The sequence below is a fragment of the Hemicordylus capensis genome, chromosome 2, assembly GCF_027244095.1.
Source record: "Hemicordylus capensis ecotype Gifberg chromosome 2, rHemCap1.1.pri, whole genome shotgun sequence".
Classification (NCBI taxonomy): domain Eukaryota; kingdom Metazoa; phylum Chordata; class Lepidosauria; order Squamata; family Cordylidae; genus Hemicordylus; species Hemicordylus capensis.
In genome coordinates this window covers 223,999,247-224,021,303 of record NC_069658.1, presented here as the reverse complement: position 1 = coordinate 224,021,303, position 22,057 = coordinate 223,999,247, and the positions used below count along the sequence as shown (strand labels likewise).

At 49.1% G+C, this 22,057-nt stretch overlaps 1 protein-coding gene across 6 annotated transcripts in view; it reads left to right on the top strand.

Moving 5' to 3' along the window:
- The window catches only part of FCHO1 (FCH and mu domain containing endocytic adaptor 1), a 93,596-nt gene extending 71,913 nt beyond the window's left edge, over positions 1–21,683 (top strand). For all 6 annotated transcript variants that reach the window (XM_053298196.1, XM_053298197.1, XM_053298201.1 and 3 more), the window contains 13 exons: positions 2,646–2,708; positions 6,207–6,258; positions 6,341–6,432; positions 6,527–7,153; positions 7,893–8,005; positions 9,302–9,404; positions 11,660–11,771; positions 13,703–13,858; positions 16,076–16,208; positions 18,189–18,388; positions 19,022–19,086; positions 19,402–19,566; positions 21,212–21,683. In XM_053298196.1, the coding sequence (XP_053154171.1) occupies positions 2,646–2,708; positions 6,207–6,258; positions 6,341–6,432; positions 6,527–7,153; positions 7,893–8,005; positions 9,302–9,404; positions 11,660–11,771; positions 13,703–13,858; positions 16,076–16,208; positions 18,189–18,388; positions 19,022–19,086; positions 19,402–19,566; positions 21,212–21,234 (1,904 nt within the window). In that variant the 3' untranslated portion in view covers positions 21,235–21,683. The remainder of the gene's footprint in view (positions 1–2,645; positions 2,709–6,206; positions 6,259–6,340; positions 6,433–6,526; positions 7,154–7,892; positions 8,006–9,301; positions 9,405–11,659; positions 11,772–13,702; positions 13,859–16,075; positions 16,209–18,188; positions 18,389–19,021; positions 19,087–19,401; positions 19,567–21,211) is intronic.
- The last annotated feature ends 374 nt before the right edge of the window (positions 21,684–22,057 follow it).

Sequence of the window (22,057 nt, the reverse complement as noted above, 5' to 3'; positions counted from 1 at the left end):
AATTAATAATTAATTAATAATTAATTAATTAGATTCATATACCTTCCTTCCAAAAATGGCTCAGGGTGGTTTACACAGAGAAATAATAAATAAATAAGAGGTCGCCCTGTCCCCAAAGGGCTCACAACCTAAAAAGAAACACAAGATAGACACCAGCAGCAGTCATTGGAGGGGGACTGTGCTAGGGGTGGAGAGGGCCAGTTACTCTCCCCCTGCTCAATAAAGAGAATCAGCACGTTAAAAGGTGCCCACACATTATGACATGCTTGAAGGACACAGGTCTTCTAAGAACCCGTATTGGCATTTCTGATGGGAGGACTCTCCTCTCCTCAATTTGGAATTGGATTTCGATTGCCTTCCGCTGAGTCAGTCCTTTAGCCCACCTAGCTAAGGATTGTCTGCACTGACTGGCAGCCGCTCTCCAGAATCGCAGGCGAGAGTTTTTCTCTGCCCTACTTGGAGACGTAGGTCAGGGATTGAACCAGGGGCTCTCCGCATGCGAAACCAGAAGCCTGCCTCTGAGCTACAGGCTAAACGCTGCAGCTGATTTTGGCCCATCTAGGAAAGGATGGTCTACGCTGACTGGCAGCAGCCCCCAGGAATTCAGACAGGGGTCTTTCCCGGGCTACCTGGAGATGCTGCCAAGTCTTGAACCTGGGACCTTCCGTGTGCCAAGCAGTAGGGCTAGGTGTTAGGTGTTAGAGCCGGTTAGGGTCAGCCCCTCTCACCTTTCCTGAGCTTCATCTCCCCGCTTGTCATGTTGACAGTGGCATTCTGATGCTGCCTGCAGCCCCTGCGCAAGCGTTTTGGTGGGCCTGCCACCCCTGCTGCGCTCACCTGGCCGCCCTGTGGCCTCATCCATCAGCAGTTGCAGTGATGAAGGCCACGAAAGCCAGCGGCAAGAGGGAGAGAAGGAGGGAGGCTGGGTGGACTGAGGCAGCAGGCAGGGAGAACGGGGGGGGGGCACTGCAGAGGCAGTGAATGACGGGGCCCATGGTGGCTCATGCCCCCCCCCTCCTTAGGGGCCCTGGGTGGGTCCTCTCTCTCCCTCTGGTGGTCCTGGTGGGGGGTGTTCTTGGAAAATGGCTATTCGATTATAGATTTATTTATTTATCATATTTTTATACCACCTGATATGTACATCTCTAGGCGGTGTACAAAATACCTTTTGTATAAAAGGTATTTTATACCTTTATACACTTTTATATAACTTTATAAACTTTTAGAAACTTTTTATAACTTTTTATATTGTTGTAAGTCACAGATTAAAAATCCATGAAACACAATTAAAACAATCGCATAAAACAGTTATTAAAACAAATTATTAAAATTAATTCTAATTAAAAGCCAACGAGAACAGGTGAGTCTTGAGGGTCTCCCTGAAAACAAACAGAGAAGGAGATGCTCTTATTTCAGTGGGGAGCATATTCCAGAGCCCTGCGGCGGCCACCGAGAAAGCCCGGTCCTGGGTCACCACCAAACGAGCCAGCGGCAACCCTAACTGAACCATTCCAGAAGATCGTAACAGGCAGCTGGGTATATGACAAAGAAGGAGCTCTCTTAAAAACCTCTTAAATTTTGTTGGGTGTTGTAATTTTTATCCCTCAATTTATTAGTAGAGTACTAAAAAAGCTACCCACTCTAGTTACAGAGTTTAGTTGTTGAAGCTAATTATCGAAGACACGTGGAGATTCTTATAGAACTAAATACTAAGCATTTATTGGTGACGTATACTTTGGATACGAAAGGCCTAACTCTAATCTATAGAACTACATAATGAATAGGTAGGGAGAGAGAGAGAGGTTTCCATCTGAGGAAAGGAAGGGATTCTGACTCAGCACAGGAAATACCTGTAGAGTCATATCAGGGTTAGTCTATCAGGGGTCATAAGAGAAGAGTCAGGTCGAACAGTTAGGGAGACCCTTACTCACTGTCTCTACTCCCAATGCCCCTAGCCGTCATTAGGATAGTTGGTGCAAAAGGTCGATGCACTGGACGTCCATCTCCAACAACTTTATCACTGAATCCTGACTGCCCTGATCATATTGCCTCAGTGTTTTTAACAGACTTGAGATTTCATCTGTTTGGGGCAGGCTTGTACCCTGAGCCAGGTAATTTCAAACTTTGGTGACATTAGGGACTGATTTGGTCGGAGAGGGGAGCAGACGGAGGCCAGTTTTCAGGCTGCGCCTCTCTGTGGCATTGCTGCTCTGAGACCAACTTTTGAGTTCCTTTGGCTGCTTGTCAACTCTGGTGCTCTGCTGGGCACTTTCCAGATTAATCCCGACAACAGTGTCAGTACGGATCTGCTAAGTGCTTCCGTACTTCCTGTGCGGTGACACCCTGCGCTGACAGCAAGGTGCCGTTCACATTTCCAGTGCCTTCTTTTGGCTTTTATCTTTGTGTTACAGTGCTACAACATTGCAAGTCCATTGCAGAAAAATAGCTGTATTTTCCCGTTGTAGGAGTTTGAGGTTCTGGGGATTGTTTTCCATACAATCCTGCCAAGCCGATACATTTTACCCCGTAGAAGCATTTTATCCCATTGTCGTATGTAATCTGGAGAGCTCCCTGGCCCCATTGCGCGTTCTTTGGGCTGTGGCCTTTCTAATCTCAGTTGCCTCTTCGGTTTACTTCTTTTCCAGGGCACTTAAAAACTCTCGCCTCAGCTGCGGTGGAAACCGACTCTGACACAGCCCCGGCTGCAGGTGAGGGAGGGGTTGTGATGGTTTGCATTGTCCAGTATTGGTGGTTGTGTTATTTATATCTGTTGAAATATTAATGTATAGAACTTGGCCGTTAAAAATCAGTTGGATGACAGTAAGGGGGAGAAGGGCATCCAGAGGCTTGGAGAGAGAAGAGTTCTGAACAGGGGAGATTTCTCTGGGTGCTTTCCAGGTTAGCTTCTCAACAGCAGCAAAATGCTCCCATTCAGGCAAGTCCCATTCGAAATGTAAACAGCAGGGGGAGCCGTCTCGTGGAAACGAACAACCCGAAAAAACAGCAACTTCCTTATGCCGGATATACGATGTCCTAGCTCTATATCTTTATATCATTAAATTCGAAACAAGGCATTGGCAATGTGAACGGCACCCTGCTCTCCGTGTAGGGACTGCGGTGTCACGACGCAGGAAGTGTGGAAGCCCACTTCCAAGATACGACGTGACCCCATTGCAGGGTGTAATCTGGAAAGCGCCCTGGAAGAAGTGAGAAGTGGGGCTTAGGTGGAGGCAGGGCTGAATCTGTTCCAAACTAGAAAGCCGGGGGAAGACCTCAGGAGGGAGGCTGGGTAGAAATGCTGTAACCTGAACAGGAGAGTGGAGAAAGACTGTTAACATCTCTGTAAGCTTTGGCAACACTTTGAAACCACTATGCTTCTGAACCTCTGGAACCCATAACCATCATGCTTGAAGAACTGTTGTTAAACAAGACAATCTTGTTATTTTGTTTTTCCAAATGTTCCCTCTTCCACCTCACCTGAAGAGAGACCCCCGTGCTACCACACAAACAAAAGGGGGTGGGGGGAGTGTGAGTTGGTCCCAGATCCTGCCTAATCAGATCTGAGTGGTGGCAGCAAAGGGACCCTGAAGTAGGGTGACTCTTCATAGGGGGTTTGTGTGGTGGGCAAAGGAAGCTGAGAACACAGCTCTGATGCCCCTTTGCAGCCTGGTCTCCAGGCTTTCCTGTTTGTTCATAGAAACATAGGAAGCTGCCTTCTACAGTGAGGGAAATAAGTATTTGATCCCCTGCTGATTTTGTCCGTTTGCCCTCTGACACAGAAATGACCAGGCTATAATTGGAATGGTAGGTTTATTGTAGCTGTGAGAGACGGAACAACAACAAACAAACCCTCAAAAGCCCAGTGCCCAAAAGTCAGCGATGGATTTGCATTGTAGTGAGGGAAATAAGTATTCGATCCCCTACCAACCAGCAAGATTTCAGGCTCCCAAGTGTCTTTTCACTATATGCAGGTAATGAGCTGAGATGAGGAACACCCTCTGTAAGGGAGTGCTCCTAATCCCAGCTTGTTACAGTACCTGTATAAAAGACACCTGTCCATAGAAGCAAGCAATCACTCAGCTTCCAAACTCACCACCATGCCCAAGACCAAAGAGCTGTCGAAGGATGTCAGGGACAAGGTTGTAGACCTGCACAAGGCTGGACTGGGCTACAAGACTATCGCCAAGCAGCTTGGTGAGAAGGTGACTACAGGTGGCACGATAACTCGCAAATGGAAGAAACACAAAATAACTGTCAATCTCCCTCGGTCTGGGGCTCCATGCAAGATCTCACCTCGTGGAGTTGCAATGATCATGAGAACGGTGACAAAGCAGCCCAGAACTACACGGGGGGAACTTGTCAATGACCTCAGGGCAGCTGGAACCATAGTCACCAAGAAAACAATTGGTAACACATTACGCCGTGAAGGACTGAAATCTTGCAGTGCCCGCAAGGTCCCCCTGCTCAAGGCAGCACATGTACAGGCCCGTCTGCAGTTTGCCAATGCACATCAGAATGATCCAGAGGAGAACTGGGCGAAAGTGTTGTGGTCAGATGAGACTAAAATCGAGCTCTTTGGCATCAACTCAACTCGCCGTGTGTGGAGGAGGAGGAATGCTGCCTATGAGCCCAAGAACACCATCCCCACCATAAAAAATGGATGTGGACACATTATGCTTTGGGGGTGTTTTTCTGCTAAGGGGACAGGACACCTTCACCTCATCGAAGGGACGATGGACGGGACCATGTACCGTCAGATCTTGGGTGAGCACCTCCTTCCCTCAGCCAGGGCATTGAGAATGGGTTGTGGATGGGTATTCCAGCATGACAATGACCCAAAACACACAGCCAAGGCAACAAAGGAGAGGCTCAAGAAGAAGCACATGAAGGTCCTGGAGTGGCCCAGCCAGTCTCCAGACCTTAATCCCATAGAAAATCTGTGGAGGGAGCTGAAGGTTCGGGTTGCCAAACATCAGCCTCGAAACCTTTCTGACTTGGAGAGGATCTGCAAAGAGGAGTGGGACAGCAAAGAGGAGTGGGACAACATCCCTCCTGGGTTGTGTGCAAACCTGGTGGCCAACTACAAGAAACGTCTGACCTCTATGATTGCCAACAAGGGTTTTGCCACCAAGTACTAAGACATCTTTTGTGAAGGGATCGAATACTTATTTCCCTCACTACAATGCAAATCCATCACTAACTTTTGGGCACTGGGCTTTTGAGGGTTTGTTTGTTGTTGTTCCGTCTCTCACAGCTACAATAAACCTACCATTCCAATTATAGCCTGGTCATTTCTGTGTCAGAGGGCAAACGGACAAAATCAGCAGGGGATAAAATACTTATTTCCCTCACTGTACCAAGTCAGGCCATTGGTCCATCTGGCTCAGTATTGTCTACCCTGACTGGCAGTGGCTCTCCAGGGTTTCAGGCAGGGGTCTCTCCCAGCCCAACCTGGAGATGCTGCCAGGAATTGAACCTGGGACCTTCTGCATGCAAAGCAGATGCTCTGCGACTGAGCTGTGACCCCAACCCATATTTCCTCTGTGCTCCTCTCCCTTTTTTGTGCTCACAAAACAGAAGTTTAGAACAGATCATTTATGAAAAAATAACCAGATAGCTTTTAGTGCTAGGAGAAAGCACAGATAGCTAGCTGATTGATTTGCCACCTGGGAAGGGGAGGGTCATTTCGGCAATTTGGGGAACAGGCAAATAGGTGCCAAAGGGCATCCTTACAGCAGCAACGGGCAATGGCCATTTCTACATTTCTAATCCCTGGGAGCCCCAGAACAGAAAGTGCTACATCGTGACCTAGAATTGTTCCAGGCTTTGGGAGAGAAAAAGATGAGTTTCAGGCAGCCTAACCTCTGAGAGTTAACCCCTGCTAACTGGGCAGAGAGGCACCTTTTTAACATGGTGAGTCTCTTTATTTAGCAGGGAGAGAGGAACTGGCCCTATCCACCCCCAGCACAGCACCCCTCCAGTGACTGTTGCTGGTGTCTATCTTATGTTTCTTTTTAGAATGTGGGCCTTTTGGGGACAGGGATCCATCTTATTTATTTATTATTTCTCTGTGTGAAGTGCTTTGGAATCTTTTGTTGAAAAGCCGAATATAAATATTTGCTGTTTTTGTTGTTGTTGAAAGCGGAGGCGCTCGGATCATGGCTTTTGAGGGTCGTCGATTCTTACTTGAATCTTTTCCCCTTCAGGTGACAAACGGGGGAAAATGCAGGCACCTCACCTTGCCATCCGGACAGACAGGTACTCTTGGGGCTCAGATCACTGTCTTCCCTGTTCTGAGGTGATGGGGCCTTGTCGGTGTCTCAGTCTTTTTCTTTTCCAGCTGTGACAGCAAGACTGAAGCCGACGTGCTGCCGACCAGTGCGCTGTTTGGACCTCCGCTGGAATCGGCTTTTGAGAATGAAGACTTCTCAGGTTTAAAAAGTCCCCAGAGCCATCAGAGGGTGGGGTACTGATTGGAGAAGCTCTTTCCTAAATCCTTCCTCTCCCCTTTTTGCTTCCCCCACAGCTCCCCGGCTGTATCTCTTGGCCTCCAGCCCGTCTCCCTTTTCCTCCTCGTCGCCCGAGAATGTGGAAGACTCCGGGCTGGATTCGCCCTCCCACCAGGCCACTGGGCCCTCCCCGGATTCCCGCCTGTGGAGCCCGCGGCCCGGCACCCCCCAGAGCCCGCTGGGCAAACGGGCTTCCAGTAGCAGCTTGAGCCTCCGCGGCACACGGCCTAGCCTCCCGGCCGAGGACGGACCCAGCCCCTGGCTGCCCCAGCCAGCCTCCCGCGACCTGCCCTGCTTCGCCGCTGAGCCCGATTGGGCGGACTCTGTGTCTGCTTGGCCCGCGGCGCCTGCTCACGGCAACCCACCCGGCTCCCGCGAAGAGTCGTCGCCAGACCCCTTCTCCGGGGAGCCCGTGGTGAGCGGCCGGCGGGCATGGACAGCTCGGCCCCGCAGCCCAGCCTCGGACTGCGCCCCGCGGGCTTGCGAGCGGGACAGCTGCCTCTCCTCCAACTCGGCCTCCTCCTCTTCCTCCTCCCCGGCGCCCCCCAGCAGCGGCGATTCCACCAGCCCCTCCCCCTGGGCCCCGCGGGGCAGAGACTCGGAGAGCGGGACACCCGCGATCCCCGAAATCCCATCGGAGCCGGGTGAGTAGAATTCTCCCTGGCTGGTAGAATAAGGAGGATGACCACGGTAATGGAACCTCTGTACTCAGAGGCAGTCTACCTGTTGCTAGGAGGCAAGCGGCAAAGGGGGGCGGCTCCTGCCACGCCTGGCTTGCGAGCATACTGGAAGCGTCTGGCTGGAAATGCTGGGCTAGATGGAGATGGTGGTCTGATCGAGCAGGGCTGGAGCGTGTAGACAAAGTCTGGGAGGAGGAGAGGCGAGGCCTCTCGCGTGATCCATGCTCAAAGGGATTCTCCTTCAGAACTGGAAATGCTGGGGACCAAGTTGGGAGGGGGGCTGCTTTCATGCTGTGCTCCCGAGAGGCATCTGGTTGGCCACTGTGGGACGCAGGAGGATGGACTAGACCAGGGCCGCCCTCCAGCTGCTGTTGGACTACAACTCCCATCATCCCCGACTACTGACCACTGTGGCTGGGGACGATGGGACTTGTCATCCAGCAACATCTGGAGGGCCAGAGTGGGTGCAGGCCTGGGGTTGCACAGTCCTGCTCTGGTCTGATCCAGGCAACTGTTGTGCTGTCCTGTTCCTCTCACTCCTGTTTCCAAGAGAGCACAGACCGCAGCTGGACAGTGGTTTAAATGCACATCGAAGCGGAGGGCCCTTGTGCCTCTGCCAGGGGTGCCACCCTGTGCCGCCCGCTCTGAGTTTGCTGCTCGGAGGCTTGGTGTGTCTAAGGGCGGCTGTTCCTTTCCCTTGTAGTTCACTTGCCTCAGTCCGCCCCACCCAGCCTGACCCCCATGGTGGCCCCACCTCGGCGATACCGCACCAAAAGGCCCTTGGCTGTTTCGGCCACCTGCGTTGGCAGCGAGACGGTGAGTTTTCAGCTTCCTGGCTTGGAGAGTACCGGAGCTGCTGGGCATTCTCCTGGCCGGAGGAGACCCCACGAGAAGCAAACAGGGTTGGGATGGATGTGCTGTGTTTTTGGTTAAGGACTCGTTGGGGAGGATATGGCTAGAGGGGAGAGATCACGGGTTTAGCCATAGGGTTCTTATCCAGTTAAAGAAATATTAGACTGCCCGTCTATATCTACATAAGCGCTAGAAGAACAATCATTCCAAGCACAGAGGATGCTTTCTTTTGCTATGATACACATGTGTCACAGCTGGCAGCGTCTTAGAAGAGGCATTCCTTCCTGTGTGAGAGAAGAAAGGATGCTTCTTCCAAGATGGCACTTTCTGTGACACATGGATGCATCCTCCTCCTCCTCCTCCTCCAGTTCCAGTCAGTGGCTGGTGCTATCTTAGAAGAGACTTGCCTTCTTCTCTTTTACACAAGTAAGAATACCTCTTCTAAAACTGCACTGCTGTGACATATGCATCATTAATGCAGTGCCAGTGGCTAGCAGGAGATGGCACCAGCTACCCATTGGTGCTGCATGTTTGCATCACTGTAGGCACCATCTTAGAAAAGATATTCCTCTTCACCAGACAAGTGGGAATGCTTCTAAGACTGCATCTATGATTGCACTTACATATATCATCATACGACACCAGTGGGTGGCTGCTGCCATCTTAGAAGAATCATTCCCTTTTCTGAGGGAATGCCTCTTCTAAATCATGGTCTGCATCATCATGTGGCACAGGTGGGTGGCCATCTTAGAAAAGCCATCCCCTCTTGTGTGTGAGGGAAGATACCTCTTCTAAGATGGCACTTGCCACCTTCAGCTTTTAGAAGTACTTGATAAAAACTATTTTTTTAAAAAGCCCTCTCCTACCAGATCAATTTTGGCCCCTTCATCTTAAATATTGACCTTAGGGTGGGGACAAAGCTACTTGCAAGTTACTGAAGACCCATCTTGGTCTCACAGCAAGTCCTGCTTAGCCCCATCAGGTTTTGCCTATGCATCTTTTAATAGCCTTTGTCACCCATGAGGACTAGAAGCATGCTCCCCCTTTTTTAAAATACGAAAGCTGAGATTTTCTGGATGCCAGTGTGTATAGTAGGGCCCGTCATGCTCTGGGTGGCAGCAGTTTGTGAGAAGAACGAAAGGAAACATCTCCTCCTGCTGCCACAAAACCAGAAGAGCAGATTGTTGGAAAAAGCTGGGGTTTGAGAAGGTTGTTCGAGCCCCTCTCCCCAGCTGATCTCTCCTTTGTGTTCTGTTCTAGCCTCGCTCTCTCAGCCCTTCCCCCCTCTGGGCTTTGTCGACTCCCCAGAGCTCCTCTGGCTTGACGGAGCGGGCCTTCTTCATGGCCACCCAGCCGGGACTTGGTATGTACCCAGCGAGGAGAGCGTGGTGGTGGGGTGTCCTTATTTTGCTTGCAGGGCATGTCTGTCTGGCGGTTGGGGAAGGAGATATCTCATGCAGACAGAATCTCCATGGCACTCTAGTTTGTTTTCCTTTAAAAAAAAATTCAAATAGAAGAAAAACGTAAATTACTCTACAGAAAATGAGTGTTCCTCCAAAGAGAGCTTTTGCAGTGGCTATTCCAATATACCATAGTGAGGTCAAGCCAAACTGCTGCCACCCCACTGATAGGTGCAGGGCTGTTTCTGGCTTTTGTGGGGCCCAGGGCGAGAATAGTTTGTGGGGTGCCCCTATTAAAAAAATGATGCTGTGATTGATTGATTGAATGATTAAGTGCTGTCAAGTCGGCATCAGCTCTTAGCGACCACATAGATAGATTCTCTCCAGGATGATCTGTCTTCAGCTTGGCCTTTAAGGTCTCTCAGTGGTGCATTCATTGCTGTCGTCATCAAGTCCATCCACCTTGCTGCTGGTGGTCTTCTTCTCTTTCCTTCAGCTTTTCCCAGCATTATGGACCTCTCAAGGGAGCTGGGTCTTCGCATAATGTGTCCGAAGTATGATAGTTTGAGCCTGGTCTTTTGTGCCTCAAGTGGAAATTCTGGATTGATTTGTTCTATGATCCATGTGTTTGTTTTCCTGGCTGTCCATGGTATCCTCAAAAGTCTTCTCCAGCACCAAAGTTCAAAAGCATCAATACTTTTTCTATCTTGTTTCTTCAAAGTCCAGCTTTCGCATCCATAGAGTGTCACGGGGAAAACCATTGTCCGAACAATTCTAATCTTTGTAGGTATAGACACATCATGGCATCTAAATATCCTTTCCAAGGCCTTCATTGCAACCCTACCAAGTGCTAGTCTGCGGCATATTTCTCGACTGCTGGATCCTTTACTGTTGATGGTCGAGCCTAAAAGGCAGAAGCTATCCAGCACTTCAGTGTCCATTATCAAGTCTGAGGCTGGTTGCTGTACAAGTTGTCATTAGTTTAGTCTTTACTAATGCTGTACTAATGCTTTCCTTGATGCTGTACATTATTTTAATTCAGGGCTTCCCAGCAGGGAGTACTAATACGCCTAGGGGGTACCTGAAGGACTCCTTGGGCAACTTAGAGCCTTCCTTACTCCCCACATGGCAGGATCTAATTTTGACATAATTTAATTTGACATAATTTTAAATGGGATTTAAAAAACAACAACACATGCTTGATTCCAGCATTCTGTAATGTAAAGGAAGTACCACACACATGTGTGAAATGAGCAACCTTGGTGTAACCTTTTCAGTGTGCAGAGGAGAGTTTGTAATAATTCTCCATGGCCAGGAGATGTGGTGATGGCCACCAGCTTGGATGGCTTTAAGCAGGGCTTAGACAAATTCATGGAGGACAAGTCCAACAACAGCTACCAGTCCTCATGGCTCTAGGCTACCTCCAGGCCAAAGTTGCAGGGAAGCCATAGTGAGAGAGGGCATGCCCTCACCTCTTGCCTGTGGGCTTCGCAGAGGCATTCTGGGTATTTAAGAAAATGTCTTCTTCACCATGAACCCCACCGCCCATTGAGATCATCAGGAGAGGTTCGTCTGCAGTTGCCACCGGCTCGTCTGGTGGCTACTCAGGGACGAGTCCTTTCTGTCGCTGCCCCGAGGCTTTGGAATGTGCTCTCTGCTGAAATAAGAGCCTCCCCATCTCTGACAACTTTTTAAAAGGCAATCAAGACACATTTGTTCACCCAGACTTTTAATTAGATACTGTTTTATTAGTTTTAAAAATTGTTTTAATTTTAAATTGTTGTAATGTTTTGTCCTTTTTTATTTTCTTGTAATGTGTATTTCATTGTAAACTGCCCAGAGATGTAAGTTTTGGACAGTATACAAATATGTTCAATCAACCAATCAATCAGCAACAACAACAAATATGTATATACTGCTTTCCAACAAAAGTTTCCAAAGCGGTTTACATAGAGAAATCATAAATAAAAAAGATTATCCCTATCCCTAGAGGGCTCACAATCTAAAAGGAAATGTAAGATAGGCACCAGCAACAATCACTGGAGGTGCTGTCAGTCAATCAGTCGATCTGATGGGCCACTGTGGGAAGCAGAGTGCTGGACTAGACAGGCCTTGAGCATGATCCAGCAGGGCTCTTCCTATCAGCTCAATACCACTTGCGTGTACTTTCAAACTCTCGCCCAAATTCATCCATGGCGCTTCCTTCCTTTCCTCCCAGGCATTTCCCGTGGCCCCTCCCCCGTGGTCTTGGGCTCTCAGGGTGCATTGCCCGTTGCAACGGCCTTCACAGAATACATCCACGCCTACTTCAAGGGTCATAACTCTGATAGGTAAGAAAGATCTGGGTGGGACGAAAGCGTGCGTTTGCCGGGAGGTGCCCAGCTCATGTCTGAGCTCCCATAGTTCTGTGGGGCGGAGAAGTCCACTGCCACCATTTACCACATCCAGGGCCGGCGCTACCATTAGGTCAACTAGGCAGCCGCCTAGGGCGCAGAGCTCAGAGGGGCGCAGAGTGTAGGGATGGGGGGGGGGTGCAATTGGGGTGTGCACGTACTTAGCCTTGCCTATGGCACAAAATAGTTTGGCCCTGACCACATCCCAGCTGCGACACTCTTGTGCTGGTGGAAAGGATCCACAGCTCCAAAGGTGAGCCACCTGCTTTGCAAGCAGAAGGCCCCAAATTTAATCCCTGGCATCTCCAAGGGGTCGCCCAAGAGTCCCAACTCTGCCAAGACCTTGGAGAGCTGCTGCCGGTCAGAGGAGTCAGTCCTGGCCTGGGGAGACTCTAGCAAAAGATGGCTTCATAATTGTTGGGGATGCAGCTCCTGACAGCATCGACTCTTAGTCCCAGCCACCCTGTTGAGCACTAGGGGCATCAGGGGGAGAGATAGCCAGCAAGGACACACACCCCGCCTTGCTGACCATGCTTTCTCTACTTTAATTCCCCTTTGTTGGATGGATAGTCTCAGGTTTCATTCTCTCACTTGGGTGCTGTCCAGACTGCTCGGGAGGAAGTGGTGTGAAATCTAATGGCTAGCCCTAATGTTGTGAAGCTGGTTAGAGTTAGTCCTATCAGAATTTACACCAAAGCTGAGGCTTTGAGGTGTGAGATAGAAAAGGAAGAGGAGGAGAAGCAACACACACACACACACACACACACCCGCCCCTGGATCTGCACACAGGGCAGTTCCGGGGTGGGGGGCTGACATTTTCCCGCCCACCCCTCAGTGAATTTGTGCAAGGGCAGTGGACTCTTGCAATAGATAGATAGATAGATAGATAGATGATTGACACTCACACACCTCTAAAAGCAAGCCACACTTCTACAGCTGCAATCCTGTGCACTCTTACTTGGGAGGAAGCCCACTGAACTAAATCATCTACTTCTGAGCAATCCCAGCAAGCCGGTGAACTGTTCTCAAAACTTAGAAAGCCAGCTACTATTTCATGATGCACATACAACGTCTTAAGCCTGAAACGTTGAGATAAGATCTGAAACAGTGTGATCCACTTGTGGAACTCTCTGCCACAGGATGTGGTGACGGCCAACAACCTGGATGGCTTTAAGAGGGGTTTGGATGACTTCATGGAGGAGAGGTCTATCAATGGCTACTAGTCAGAGGGCTGTGGGCCACCTCCAGCCTCAAGGGTGTGCCTCTGAGTACCAGTTGCAGGGGAGTAATGGCAGGAGAGAGGGCACGCCCTCAACTCCTACCTGTGGCTTCCAGCGGCATCTGGTGGGCCACTGTGCGAAACAGGATGCTGGACTAGACGGGCCTTGAGCCTGATCCAGCAGGGCTGTTCTTATGTAACAGGCTGTGGCTGTGCACAGGGCACCCTATGCAAGACGGTGTCAAAACCCAGAGCCTACGAACGGACAGCAAGCCTATAGGTAGCAAAGCTATTTCAAGGTGCCATCTGGAAAGTCCCCTGGAGAGAGAAAGGCTTTCTTTCTTCTCCCTTCCCTGCTTCCTGTGTGTAGCTAGCAGCCAGGCATGTAGGCTTTAATCTAACTCCCTGGTGGATTTTGTAAACAAACTACTTTATTTAGAAATTCAACTCCATGTCTTCAGACAATATCAATTAGCAATGCTCTCCTTACCTGGGCACTTCCACAGTAGCTGGGGGGGATAAAGAAATCTTCCTTCCAAGCTCTCTAGCAATATTTCGGATGGGAGTCCCTGGGATAATTGGAGATGCTGACCCAGTAACTGAGCTGCTGCTGCCTTGTTCTCTCTCTCTCTCTCTCTCTCTCTCTCAGCTGCCTCGTCAAGGTCACTGGGGAGCTCACCATGTCCTTCCCAGCGGGGATTATCCGCGTCTTCAGCAGCACCCCGGCGCCTCCTGTCCTGAGTTTCCGCCTCCTGCACACAGCATCCATCGAACAGTTCTTACCCAACGCCGACCTCCTCTTTAGGTACCTCGAGAGGGTCAAGGGGTGGAATTACAAGCTCTTGGCTCAGACCCAGTATAAGGGAGGAGAGCTGGTCTTGTGTGAGCAAGCATGAATTGTCCACTTTGCTAAGCAGGGTCTTCCCTGTTTTGCATTTGGATGGGAGACTACATGAGTGAGCACTGTAAGAAATTCCCCTGGGGATGAGGGCACTCTGAGAAGAGCATCTGTGTGTTTGCATGCAGAAGGTTCCAAGTTCACTCCTCCCTGTAACTTCGAGGAAGCTGCTGCCAGTCTGGGTAGATAATACTGAGCTAGATGGACCAATGGTCTGGCTCAGTATAAGGCGGCTTCCTAGGTTCCTACCTGTAGCTGGTGTGTGCGTGCGCATATGTGCTAGGGCGGGCCTGCCTCCTCCATAATTTTTTATCTGCCCTCCCTACATTTTTTACAAAAATAATAATTTTTAAATAACTGTATGTTGCTCGCACTTGGGGCTGATGGAGACAAGATCAGCGGTTTCCCCTACAATTTTGGTCCATCCCCCACAACCTTTAGGCTGGCTATGGGCTTGGATTGGCTCACATACTACACAGTCTAACACAGACAGTTCAGCACCTCCCGCCCCACTGCATATGTCTAAAACCCTGCTAGTGGTGGGGGCGGGGGGAGAGATGAGGCCATGGAGGTCTTTGAAGTAAAGGATGAGGTTTGTGCAGGATCTGGGAGTGAAAGGGAAGCCCGTGCAGGGATTTAAAGTTCATTACATCTTAGGGCCAAGCTGTCTGAAGAACCATCTTCTCCCGCTTGCATCTTCCTGCCCTGTAAGATATTTCAGAGAAGCGCCCTTATGCATCCCGCCATCTTCTGAAGTTCAATTGGTGGGAATGCGCAAGTGCGCCTTTTTTGGTGGCAGCCCCCTGTCTCTGGTACTCCCTGCCACGTGATCCTCAGGTGCTACCTTTCCTAGCAGGGTGTTGTGGTTTTTTTCATTTTAAAATTTTATTGGTTTTTACAATATCTTAACAATCCAATTACATTTAATTAAGTAAATGTTGACTTCCCGCTTACCAGTCTGCACGGTTCATATTAGCTATACAAATCTACCATTGCTATAATAATTCAAAACACATATACTCCACATTGCAAACCCGATTTTACCCTACCCAACCTGCTGCTGTTACTAAATTTCAAACCCTGCTGAAAGGTCCATATTGGAAAAATAGTTCTTTAAGTAAAATAAGAATGGCTCCCAATCTTCTTTGAAACATTCCAAGTTTTCATCCCTTATGAGTGCTGTAAGTTTTGCCATCTCAGCGTATTCCAAAATTTTTATCAACCAGTCTTCTTTTGAGGGCATTTTATTATCTTTCCATTTCTGCGCATATATTATTCTAGCTGCCGTGGTTGCATACATTAAAAATGTTAAGTTTCTTCTGGAGAACTCTCCTTGCGCTATTCCTAGCAGGAAGGATTCTGGCCTCTTAGGAAATGTCATTTTAAAAATGTTCTTCAGCTTATTATATATCATATCCCAAAAGACCTTTGCCTTCCCGCATGACCACCACATATGAAAAAAGGTTCCTTCACATTATCCACATTTCCAACATTTGTTTGGAACATTTCTATACATTAATGCTAATTTTTTAGGTGTCAAATACCACCTGTACATCATCTTATAATAATTTTCTTTTAAAGTATAACATGTTCATTTAATGTGTTCATTTAAATTCATTTAAAGTGAACTTTAAATCCGTTTTCCATAATTTTTCCCAAGCTGCCATATCTGTATTATGACCACCTTTCTTAGCAGTTTTGACATTCTTTTTCCAATGGGCCTTTCCCGACACCAATTCTGAGTTGCTAGTTTTTATTGGTTCCTCTCCATTCTGTTTTTGTTTGTGTGTGATATTTTAATGGTTTTGGATTGTTGCCACTGTTTGGCTTTTATTGTGTGTTTTTATTGTTGTATTTGTTTAGGTTTTGTTAGTTGCCTTGAATCTGGGGAGAAAGGTGGGGAATAGATTTTTCATTCAATCAGACAAAACATACTGTATTTAAGCAACAAGAGAGGGAGATGATTTTTGCAGCGGATGGCTAGGTTGAGTTGAGACAGTGGAAGCTGGAGAGGAGAAGGACACGGGGGTCCAGGTGAGAGAGGAGTCAGAAGCATGGCGCCTCTCTCTTCGGCTGCGCTCTTGATCCCTTCCCCTGTTGCTTTATCTTCTCCACCTGCCAAAGTGACCCATCCCAGAGTGACCCCAGCAGCAAGGACTTCTGGCTGAACATGAGTGCCCTCACCACGCACCTCCAGAAACAGGCGGAGCAGGCTGCAACTGCCCCTTACTACAACGTGACCCTACTCAGATACCAGGTGAGAGTTTGGGGAGGGCAGGCAAAGGAGTTGAAGCCTAGTGGTGAGAGCTCAGGGAAGCCAAGACCAGAATAGGTCTTGGCGGTCCAGGCTGCAGTCTGGTGAAATGGTTTGGCCGAACTGTAGACCGTTTTGGTGGTTCGAGGCAGTGCCAGGGTGTGAGCAGTGAGTGGCACCTTTAAAAGTGAAGGCATGGAGGCCAGGTGAGTGATGGAGCTGCCACAGCAGGAAGTTGGACAGCTGGAGTGGTGGTTACGCTGGTAAGGACCTGTGCCTTTCCTTTTAAAGGTGCCCACCCCAGTGCCGCATAGAACAGCAGGATCAGCCTACAGTTGGGCCGAACTGGTTTGCTAGACCACGAACCAGTTTGAATTCAGCCCACAGCTTGGAGCGTGGTCCGTGAGCATCCCTAGACCAGAACTCCTCTTGGATATGGGTGCCGATTCAAACCCTGTCTCAGACTTGGGAACAGCTGTGGCTGCAACATTTTAGTTGATAAATCTGCTAGGCCAGGGCTTCCCAACCTGGGTTGTTGGACTACATCTCCCATCATCCCACACATTATCCATTGTGGCTGGGGATGATGGGAATTGTAGTCCAAAAACCTTTGGGGACCTAAGGTTGGGAATCCCTGCATTAGAATAACCAGCTGAAAACGTGGGTGGACTAAAAAGGTGCCAGATCGAGCCACAACATTTGGATCTTTTGGGAGTTCTGACTTCATGATTTTATGATAGGTTTGCTCTGGTGCTGCGCGGGAGAGGCTGGGTCATGGAAATGGTAGCCTAACTGAAGCAGGGGAGAGATGGTGCCTAAAGATAGAACCTGCTTTTGTTTTGCTTTTCCTGATCTGAAAATATATACCAAGGGTTTGCAATCTGTTTAAAACAAGTGTATCCCTTCATTTGCAAACCTTCTGCTCAGGTACCCAGTAGAGATTTTCAAACACTCACACTCATTTAAATGTCAAAATGACGAGACAGTCTTCTCCAGTCACTGGTTTAGAGCCAGTTATTCACAAGTACTTCCACTGAATTTAATGGCAGAGGTATTACTTGTCCCAGTAATAACAATCGGAATAGGTGCTAATTTGCAGAAGGCAGAAGAGAGGGGTGCACTGAACTTCAGCATGTAGCCTGCCGATCAGGAGCAGAGGAGGAGGGTGAAGACCTTCCTCCCACCCCTTCTGCAGCGGACACATCACTGAGGACGTGTAGACTTCAAGCTGGTGATCCTCAGATGGGGGAACAAATATTATTATTATTAGTTCAATTTCTATACTGCCCTTCCAAAAATGGCTCAGGGTGGTTTACACAGAGAAACAACAAACAAATAAGATGGGACCCTGTCCCCAAAGGGCTCACATTCTTAAAAGAAATATAAGATAAACACCAGCAACAGACACTGGAAGTACTGTGCTGGAGGTGGATAGTTTGACTCACAGCATTGGGGTGCAGGAGGGCCTAGAATACCCCCCACCCCCAAAGTCCTTCATGTACACCTAGGTATACTAGTGCCCCCTATTGGGAACCTCTGGTTTATACCATAGAAACATGGTCCTGAACCTGGTGTGAAGGTTTATGCTGCTATGCAAACCATCTGGGAAAACCGATTGTGATAAATTCACAATTCAGGAGTCTCCCTCTTCTCTGTCTCATCTGAAAAAACAAAAAAGGATCAAAATGTGTTCAGTTCATTAACCAGACACATTTTCAAAAATTGCCATAAGTGTGAGACATCTGTTGAAGCAATGGGCTTGGTTTTCCCCGTTAAGTTGCAAATAAAAGCCCAGTTGAAAGCAGAAGTGTGAATGTGTTGCCTCGTGTGTAATTACGCCTCTTCGCCATGACTGCATCTTCATAAACCTGCAGTTCTGTGCTCTGAAAATGTGTAATGGCCTGTGATTTTGGAGATGAGGGTGGTGGTTAACAAACGGGTGGTGCCTGGGTCATCTCGGTGGCTCTTTTCCTCTCACACTAGTACTCCAAGCAAGGTCCGGCTTGGGCGCCCCTGCAGCTGGCCGTGAACTGGGAGTGCGCGTCGGACGCCACCCGGGTGCGTGTGGACTACAGCTATAATGCGGCCGCCCTTGCCTCCGCAGTGGCGCTTTCCAATGTGCAGGTCCTGCTGCCCATGGAGGAACCCGTGGCCAATGTCCGGCTTCAGCCCACAGCTTCTTGGTGAGACTCCAGGCCAGAGGAGGGACGCGGGGTGGCATCACGGAAGCTTAGCCTTGGATGGAGCCTCAGAGGCCTCCTGGTCCAGCCAAGACAGGGGTTGGGAGAGACTCCTGCCTGCAACCTTGGAGAAGCCGCTGCCTGTCTGTGTCGACCAGGCCTGCTCAACTTAGGCGCCCCTCCCCAAGGTGTTTCTGGACTACAACTCCCATAATCCCCAGCCACAGTGGCCAATAGCCGGGGATTATAGGAGTTGTAGGCCAACATCTGCAGAAGGGGCGGAGTTGAGCAGGCCTGGTGTAGACAGTCCTGAGCTAGATGGACCAATGGTCTAAGGAAGTTTCCCATGTTCCTTTGTTCTACTGGCCCTCTTCTTGGGGGGGCACCAAAGTCATACTTTGCCTAGGGTGGCAAAAACCCTAGGGCCAGCCCTGAATAAACTATACTTGGAGACCAAAGTTTGCGGTTTGAGGAACAACTGCATGGAGAGAGAAGAGGTGGAGAAGATGGGAAGTTAAAACAGGACGGCTTTTGTTGGTGGGGAATATCCAGCTGTCCTGCGTGCGCCCCCCCCCCTTTTTGGTATAGTGAGTCTGGGGTTCTGTTCACGAATCTGCCCTCTCTCTCCCCCCTCAGGAACCTGGAGGAAAAGCGCTTGCTTTGGCGGCTGCTGGATGTCTCGGGAGCCCAGGGCCGTGGAGGTGAGGTGGAGGTCCGAGTGCCTTTTAGCAGTGCTTTTGGGCGTGGTTGGTGAGCAGGTGGCTTCCTTCCTCTTCCCCTCTCCAGGCAACGAGCAGGGAGGCCATTGCTCTTAGATTTTGGCAGGGCGGTGGCTGCAGTGGTCCCTAGAGTGGAATACAACTCCCATCACCCCCAGATGCAGTGGCCTTTGGCTGGGAAGTGATGGGAGTTGTAGTCCACAGCATCTGGGGATCCCTGCGACAGGCAGCACTGGCGGTGTGCCTGATCCGTGCCTGTTTGCCGAGCTCTCTGTTTTCCTGCCATTCCGTCCCCAGGTTGCGGCCACCTTCTGGCCAGCTGGGAACCCTTAAATGGCCCCAGCAAGCCGAGTCCGGTGGCCGCCCAGTTCACCAGCGAGGGCAGCACTGTCTCGGGAGCGGACGTGGAGCTGGTGGGCAGTGGGTACCGAATGTCACTCGTGAAGAAAAGGTTTGCCACAGGTAATGGGGGAGAGCCTGGGGAACCCCCTAGAAATAAATAATACAAATCAATCAAACAAACAGACAAATAATAAAAAAGCACAAATCAAGGAAAGACCCTGCCTGGATCAGAGCGAGGCTTGTTCTAAGCTTTGTGTATACATGTGTATAGTTCACGGACTACTCTGTATAGTTCTGGTCACCATGTCACAAAAGGGACATTGTAGAACTGGAAAAGGTGTAGAAGAGGGCAACCAAAATGATCAGGGGCCTGGAGCACCTTCCCTGTGAAGCAAGGCTACAGCCTCTGGGGCTTTTTAGTTTAGAGAAAAGGTGACTACAGGGAGACATGAGAGAGGTGTATACAATTTTGCATGGTGGAAAAGGAGTGGATAGAGAGACGTTCATCTCCCTCTTCCACAAGACTAGAACCAAGGGTATCCCATGGAACTGATTAGCAGGAAATTTAGGACTGACAAAGAGAAGTACCTTTTCTCACCGTGCAGAATCCATCTATGGAATTGTCTGCCATGGGATGTGATGATGTCCACCAGCTTGGACGGCTATAAAGGAGGCTTGGACAAATTCATGAAGGACAGGGCTATCAATGGCTACTAGTCTTGATGGCTACAGGCTACCTCCAGCCTCGGAGGCAGGAGGCCTCTGAATCCCAGCTGCAGGGGAGCAACGGCAGGAGAAGGGGCGTGCCTCCCTCTCCTACCTGTGGGCTTCTCAGAGAAATCTCGTGGGGCACTGTGGGAAACAGGGTGCTAGGCCACATAGGCCTTAGGTCTGACCCAGAAGGGCTGTTCTTCCATTCTAAGTGGCAGGTTCAGCCCACATCCATCCACAAGCACTGCCTCCCCCCGGCCCCATACACCAACATTTTTAATAGGAAGAAAGTTGGAAGGGGAAATGAGAATGAAGAGAAAAAGAAAGAGACAGAAGAAAGGGAAAATAGCAAGGGAAAGATGGAAGGAAGGGTGAAAAAGCAGAAAGACTGAGAGGAAACAAATTTGGTGCAAAGACACCAAATTGAGAGTAATTGAAGACTCTAATATACTTTTGGTAAGATTAGAAAGACTGGAAAAAAATATTTATTTCTATTGTGTGTGTTTTGCTTTCTCCTCCATGTCTTTAAGAAACAACCTGCTTCCTTATTAAACTCCATAGGCCTGCACAAAACAACTGCACAAAAACTCGGTTTCCACTACACAGGGTTGTTCTTGTCTGTCTTTCTTTTTTGCACTGCACACAGTCTGTCCAGCTGAACTTTAGAATAAACCTTGGATCGGACCAAGGTGGACACATCTGTCCAGTGTCCTGTGCTCAGCCAGACATTCCCATGGAGACCCCCACCAGCAGAAAGGAAATGTGAGGGAAGCCTTCTCCTGTGGTCCTTCTCCATCTTATCCACTGAGCATGGAGGCTCTATTTAGTGCTCTGGGTTAGATCTCCATGAATTAGTCTGAATCCCTCTTCATGCTAAGAAATGTCTTGCTGGAGGAGACCCAGGCATCCTGTTTCCCGCACACTGCCACCACCCACCCTGGATTTTGACATTTCAAAATTCCATCCTGTGCAGCATAAATCTCCTTAGCCTATTTCCGTATAACCTGCTCCTCAATCTCTGTTTCCTTCTCTTTCTTTCTCTCCTCTCCACCAGGGATTTACCTCGCTGGCTCCTGAGTCTCAGCTCTGCCCATTGCTGTTTTTGAAGCGTGCTGGAAGTCAGAAAAAAAAAATCTATTTGCTTTTAAATTATTTTTTTGCCTGGATTTTAAACGCTGGAGGAAAAAGCGAAGTTGGGGGATTTGAGGAATCTAGCAAGACCTCGAGCGAGAAGGCGGAGACCTTGTGAATGCTGTGAAGTCCCCATATGGAGAGGGAGGACTCAGAATTGCACTGAAGAAGAAAATTCCCCTTTTATCCCTCCTTTTTACTTTGACTCTGCATCTCTCATGCCTAAGTTGCTTGCCCCTGCTCCCTTTTGTAAGTAACCTCGGTGCTGCATTCCAGACCTGGAAGGGGCACTGTCCTGTTTCTTCCATGCTGCTAGGTGACGCACTCATGGGAACGTGGCTCTTTTAATAAAAACACTTTGATTTTTTTTTCTAATAAAAATTCCTTTGAATTCTCTTGTTTTACGAAAGGATTTTTTTAAACAGTTGGATTACAAAGCATACAGTAACTAGGTGTGTGTAGGAACTCTTTGTCTAAATCAGGGCTGTGCATCTTTGGCCTTGCAGCTGTAGTGGGATTACAATTCCCACCATCCCCAGCCACATTGCCCAATAGTCATGGATGATGGGAGTTGTAGTCCATCAACAGTAGGAGCAGGGCCAGAGTTGTGCTTCTTTGGGCGCTTTCCAGATTAAACCCGACAACAGTGTCACTACGGATCTGCTAAGTGTGCTTCCATACTTCCTGTGTGGTGACACCGCAGTCCCTGCGCTGGCAGTAAGGTGCCGTTCACATGTCCAGTGCCGCCTTTCGGCTTTTATCTTTGTGA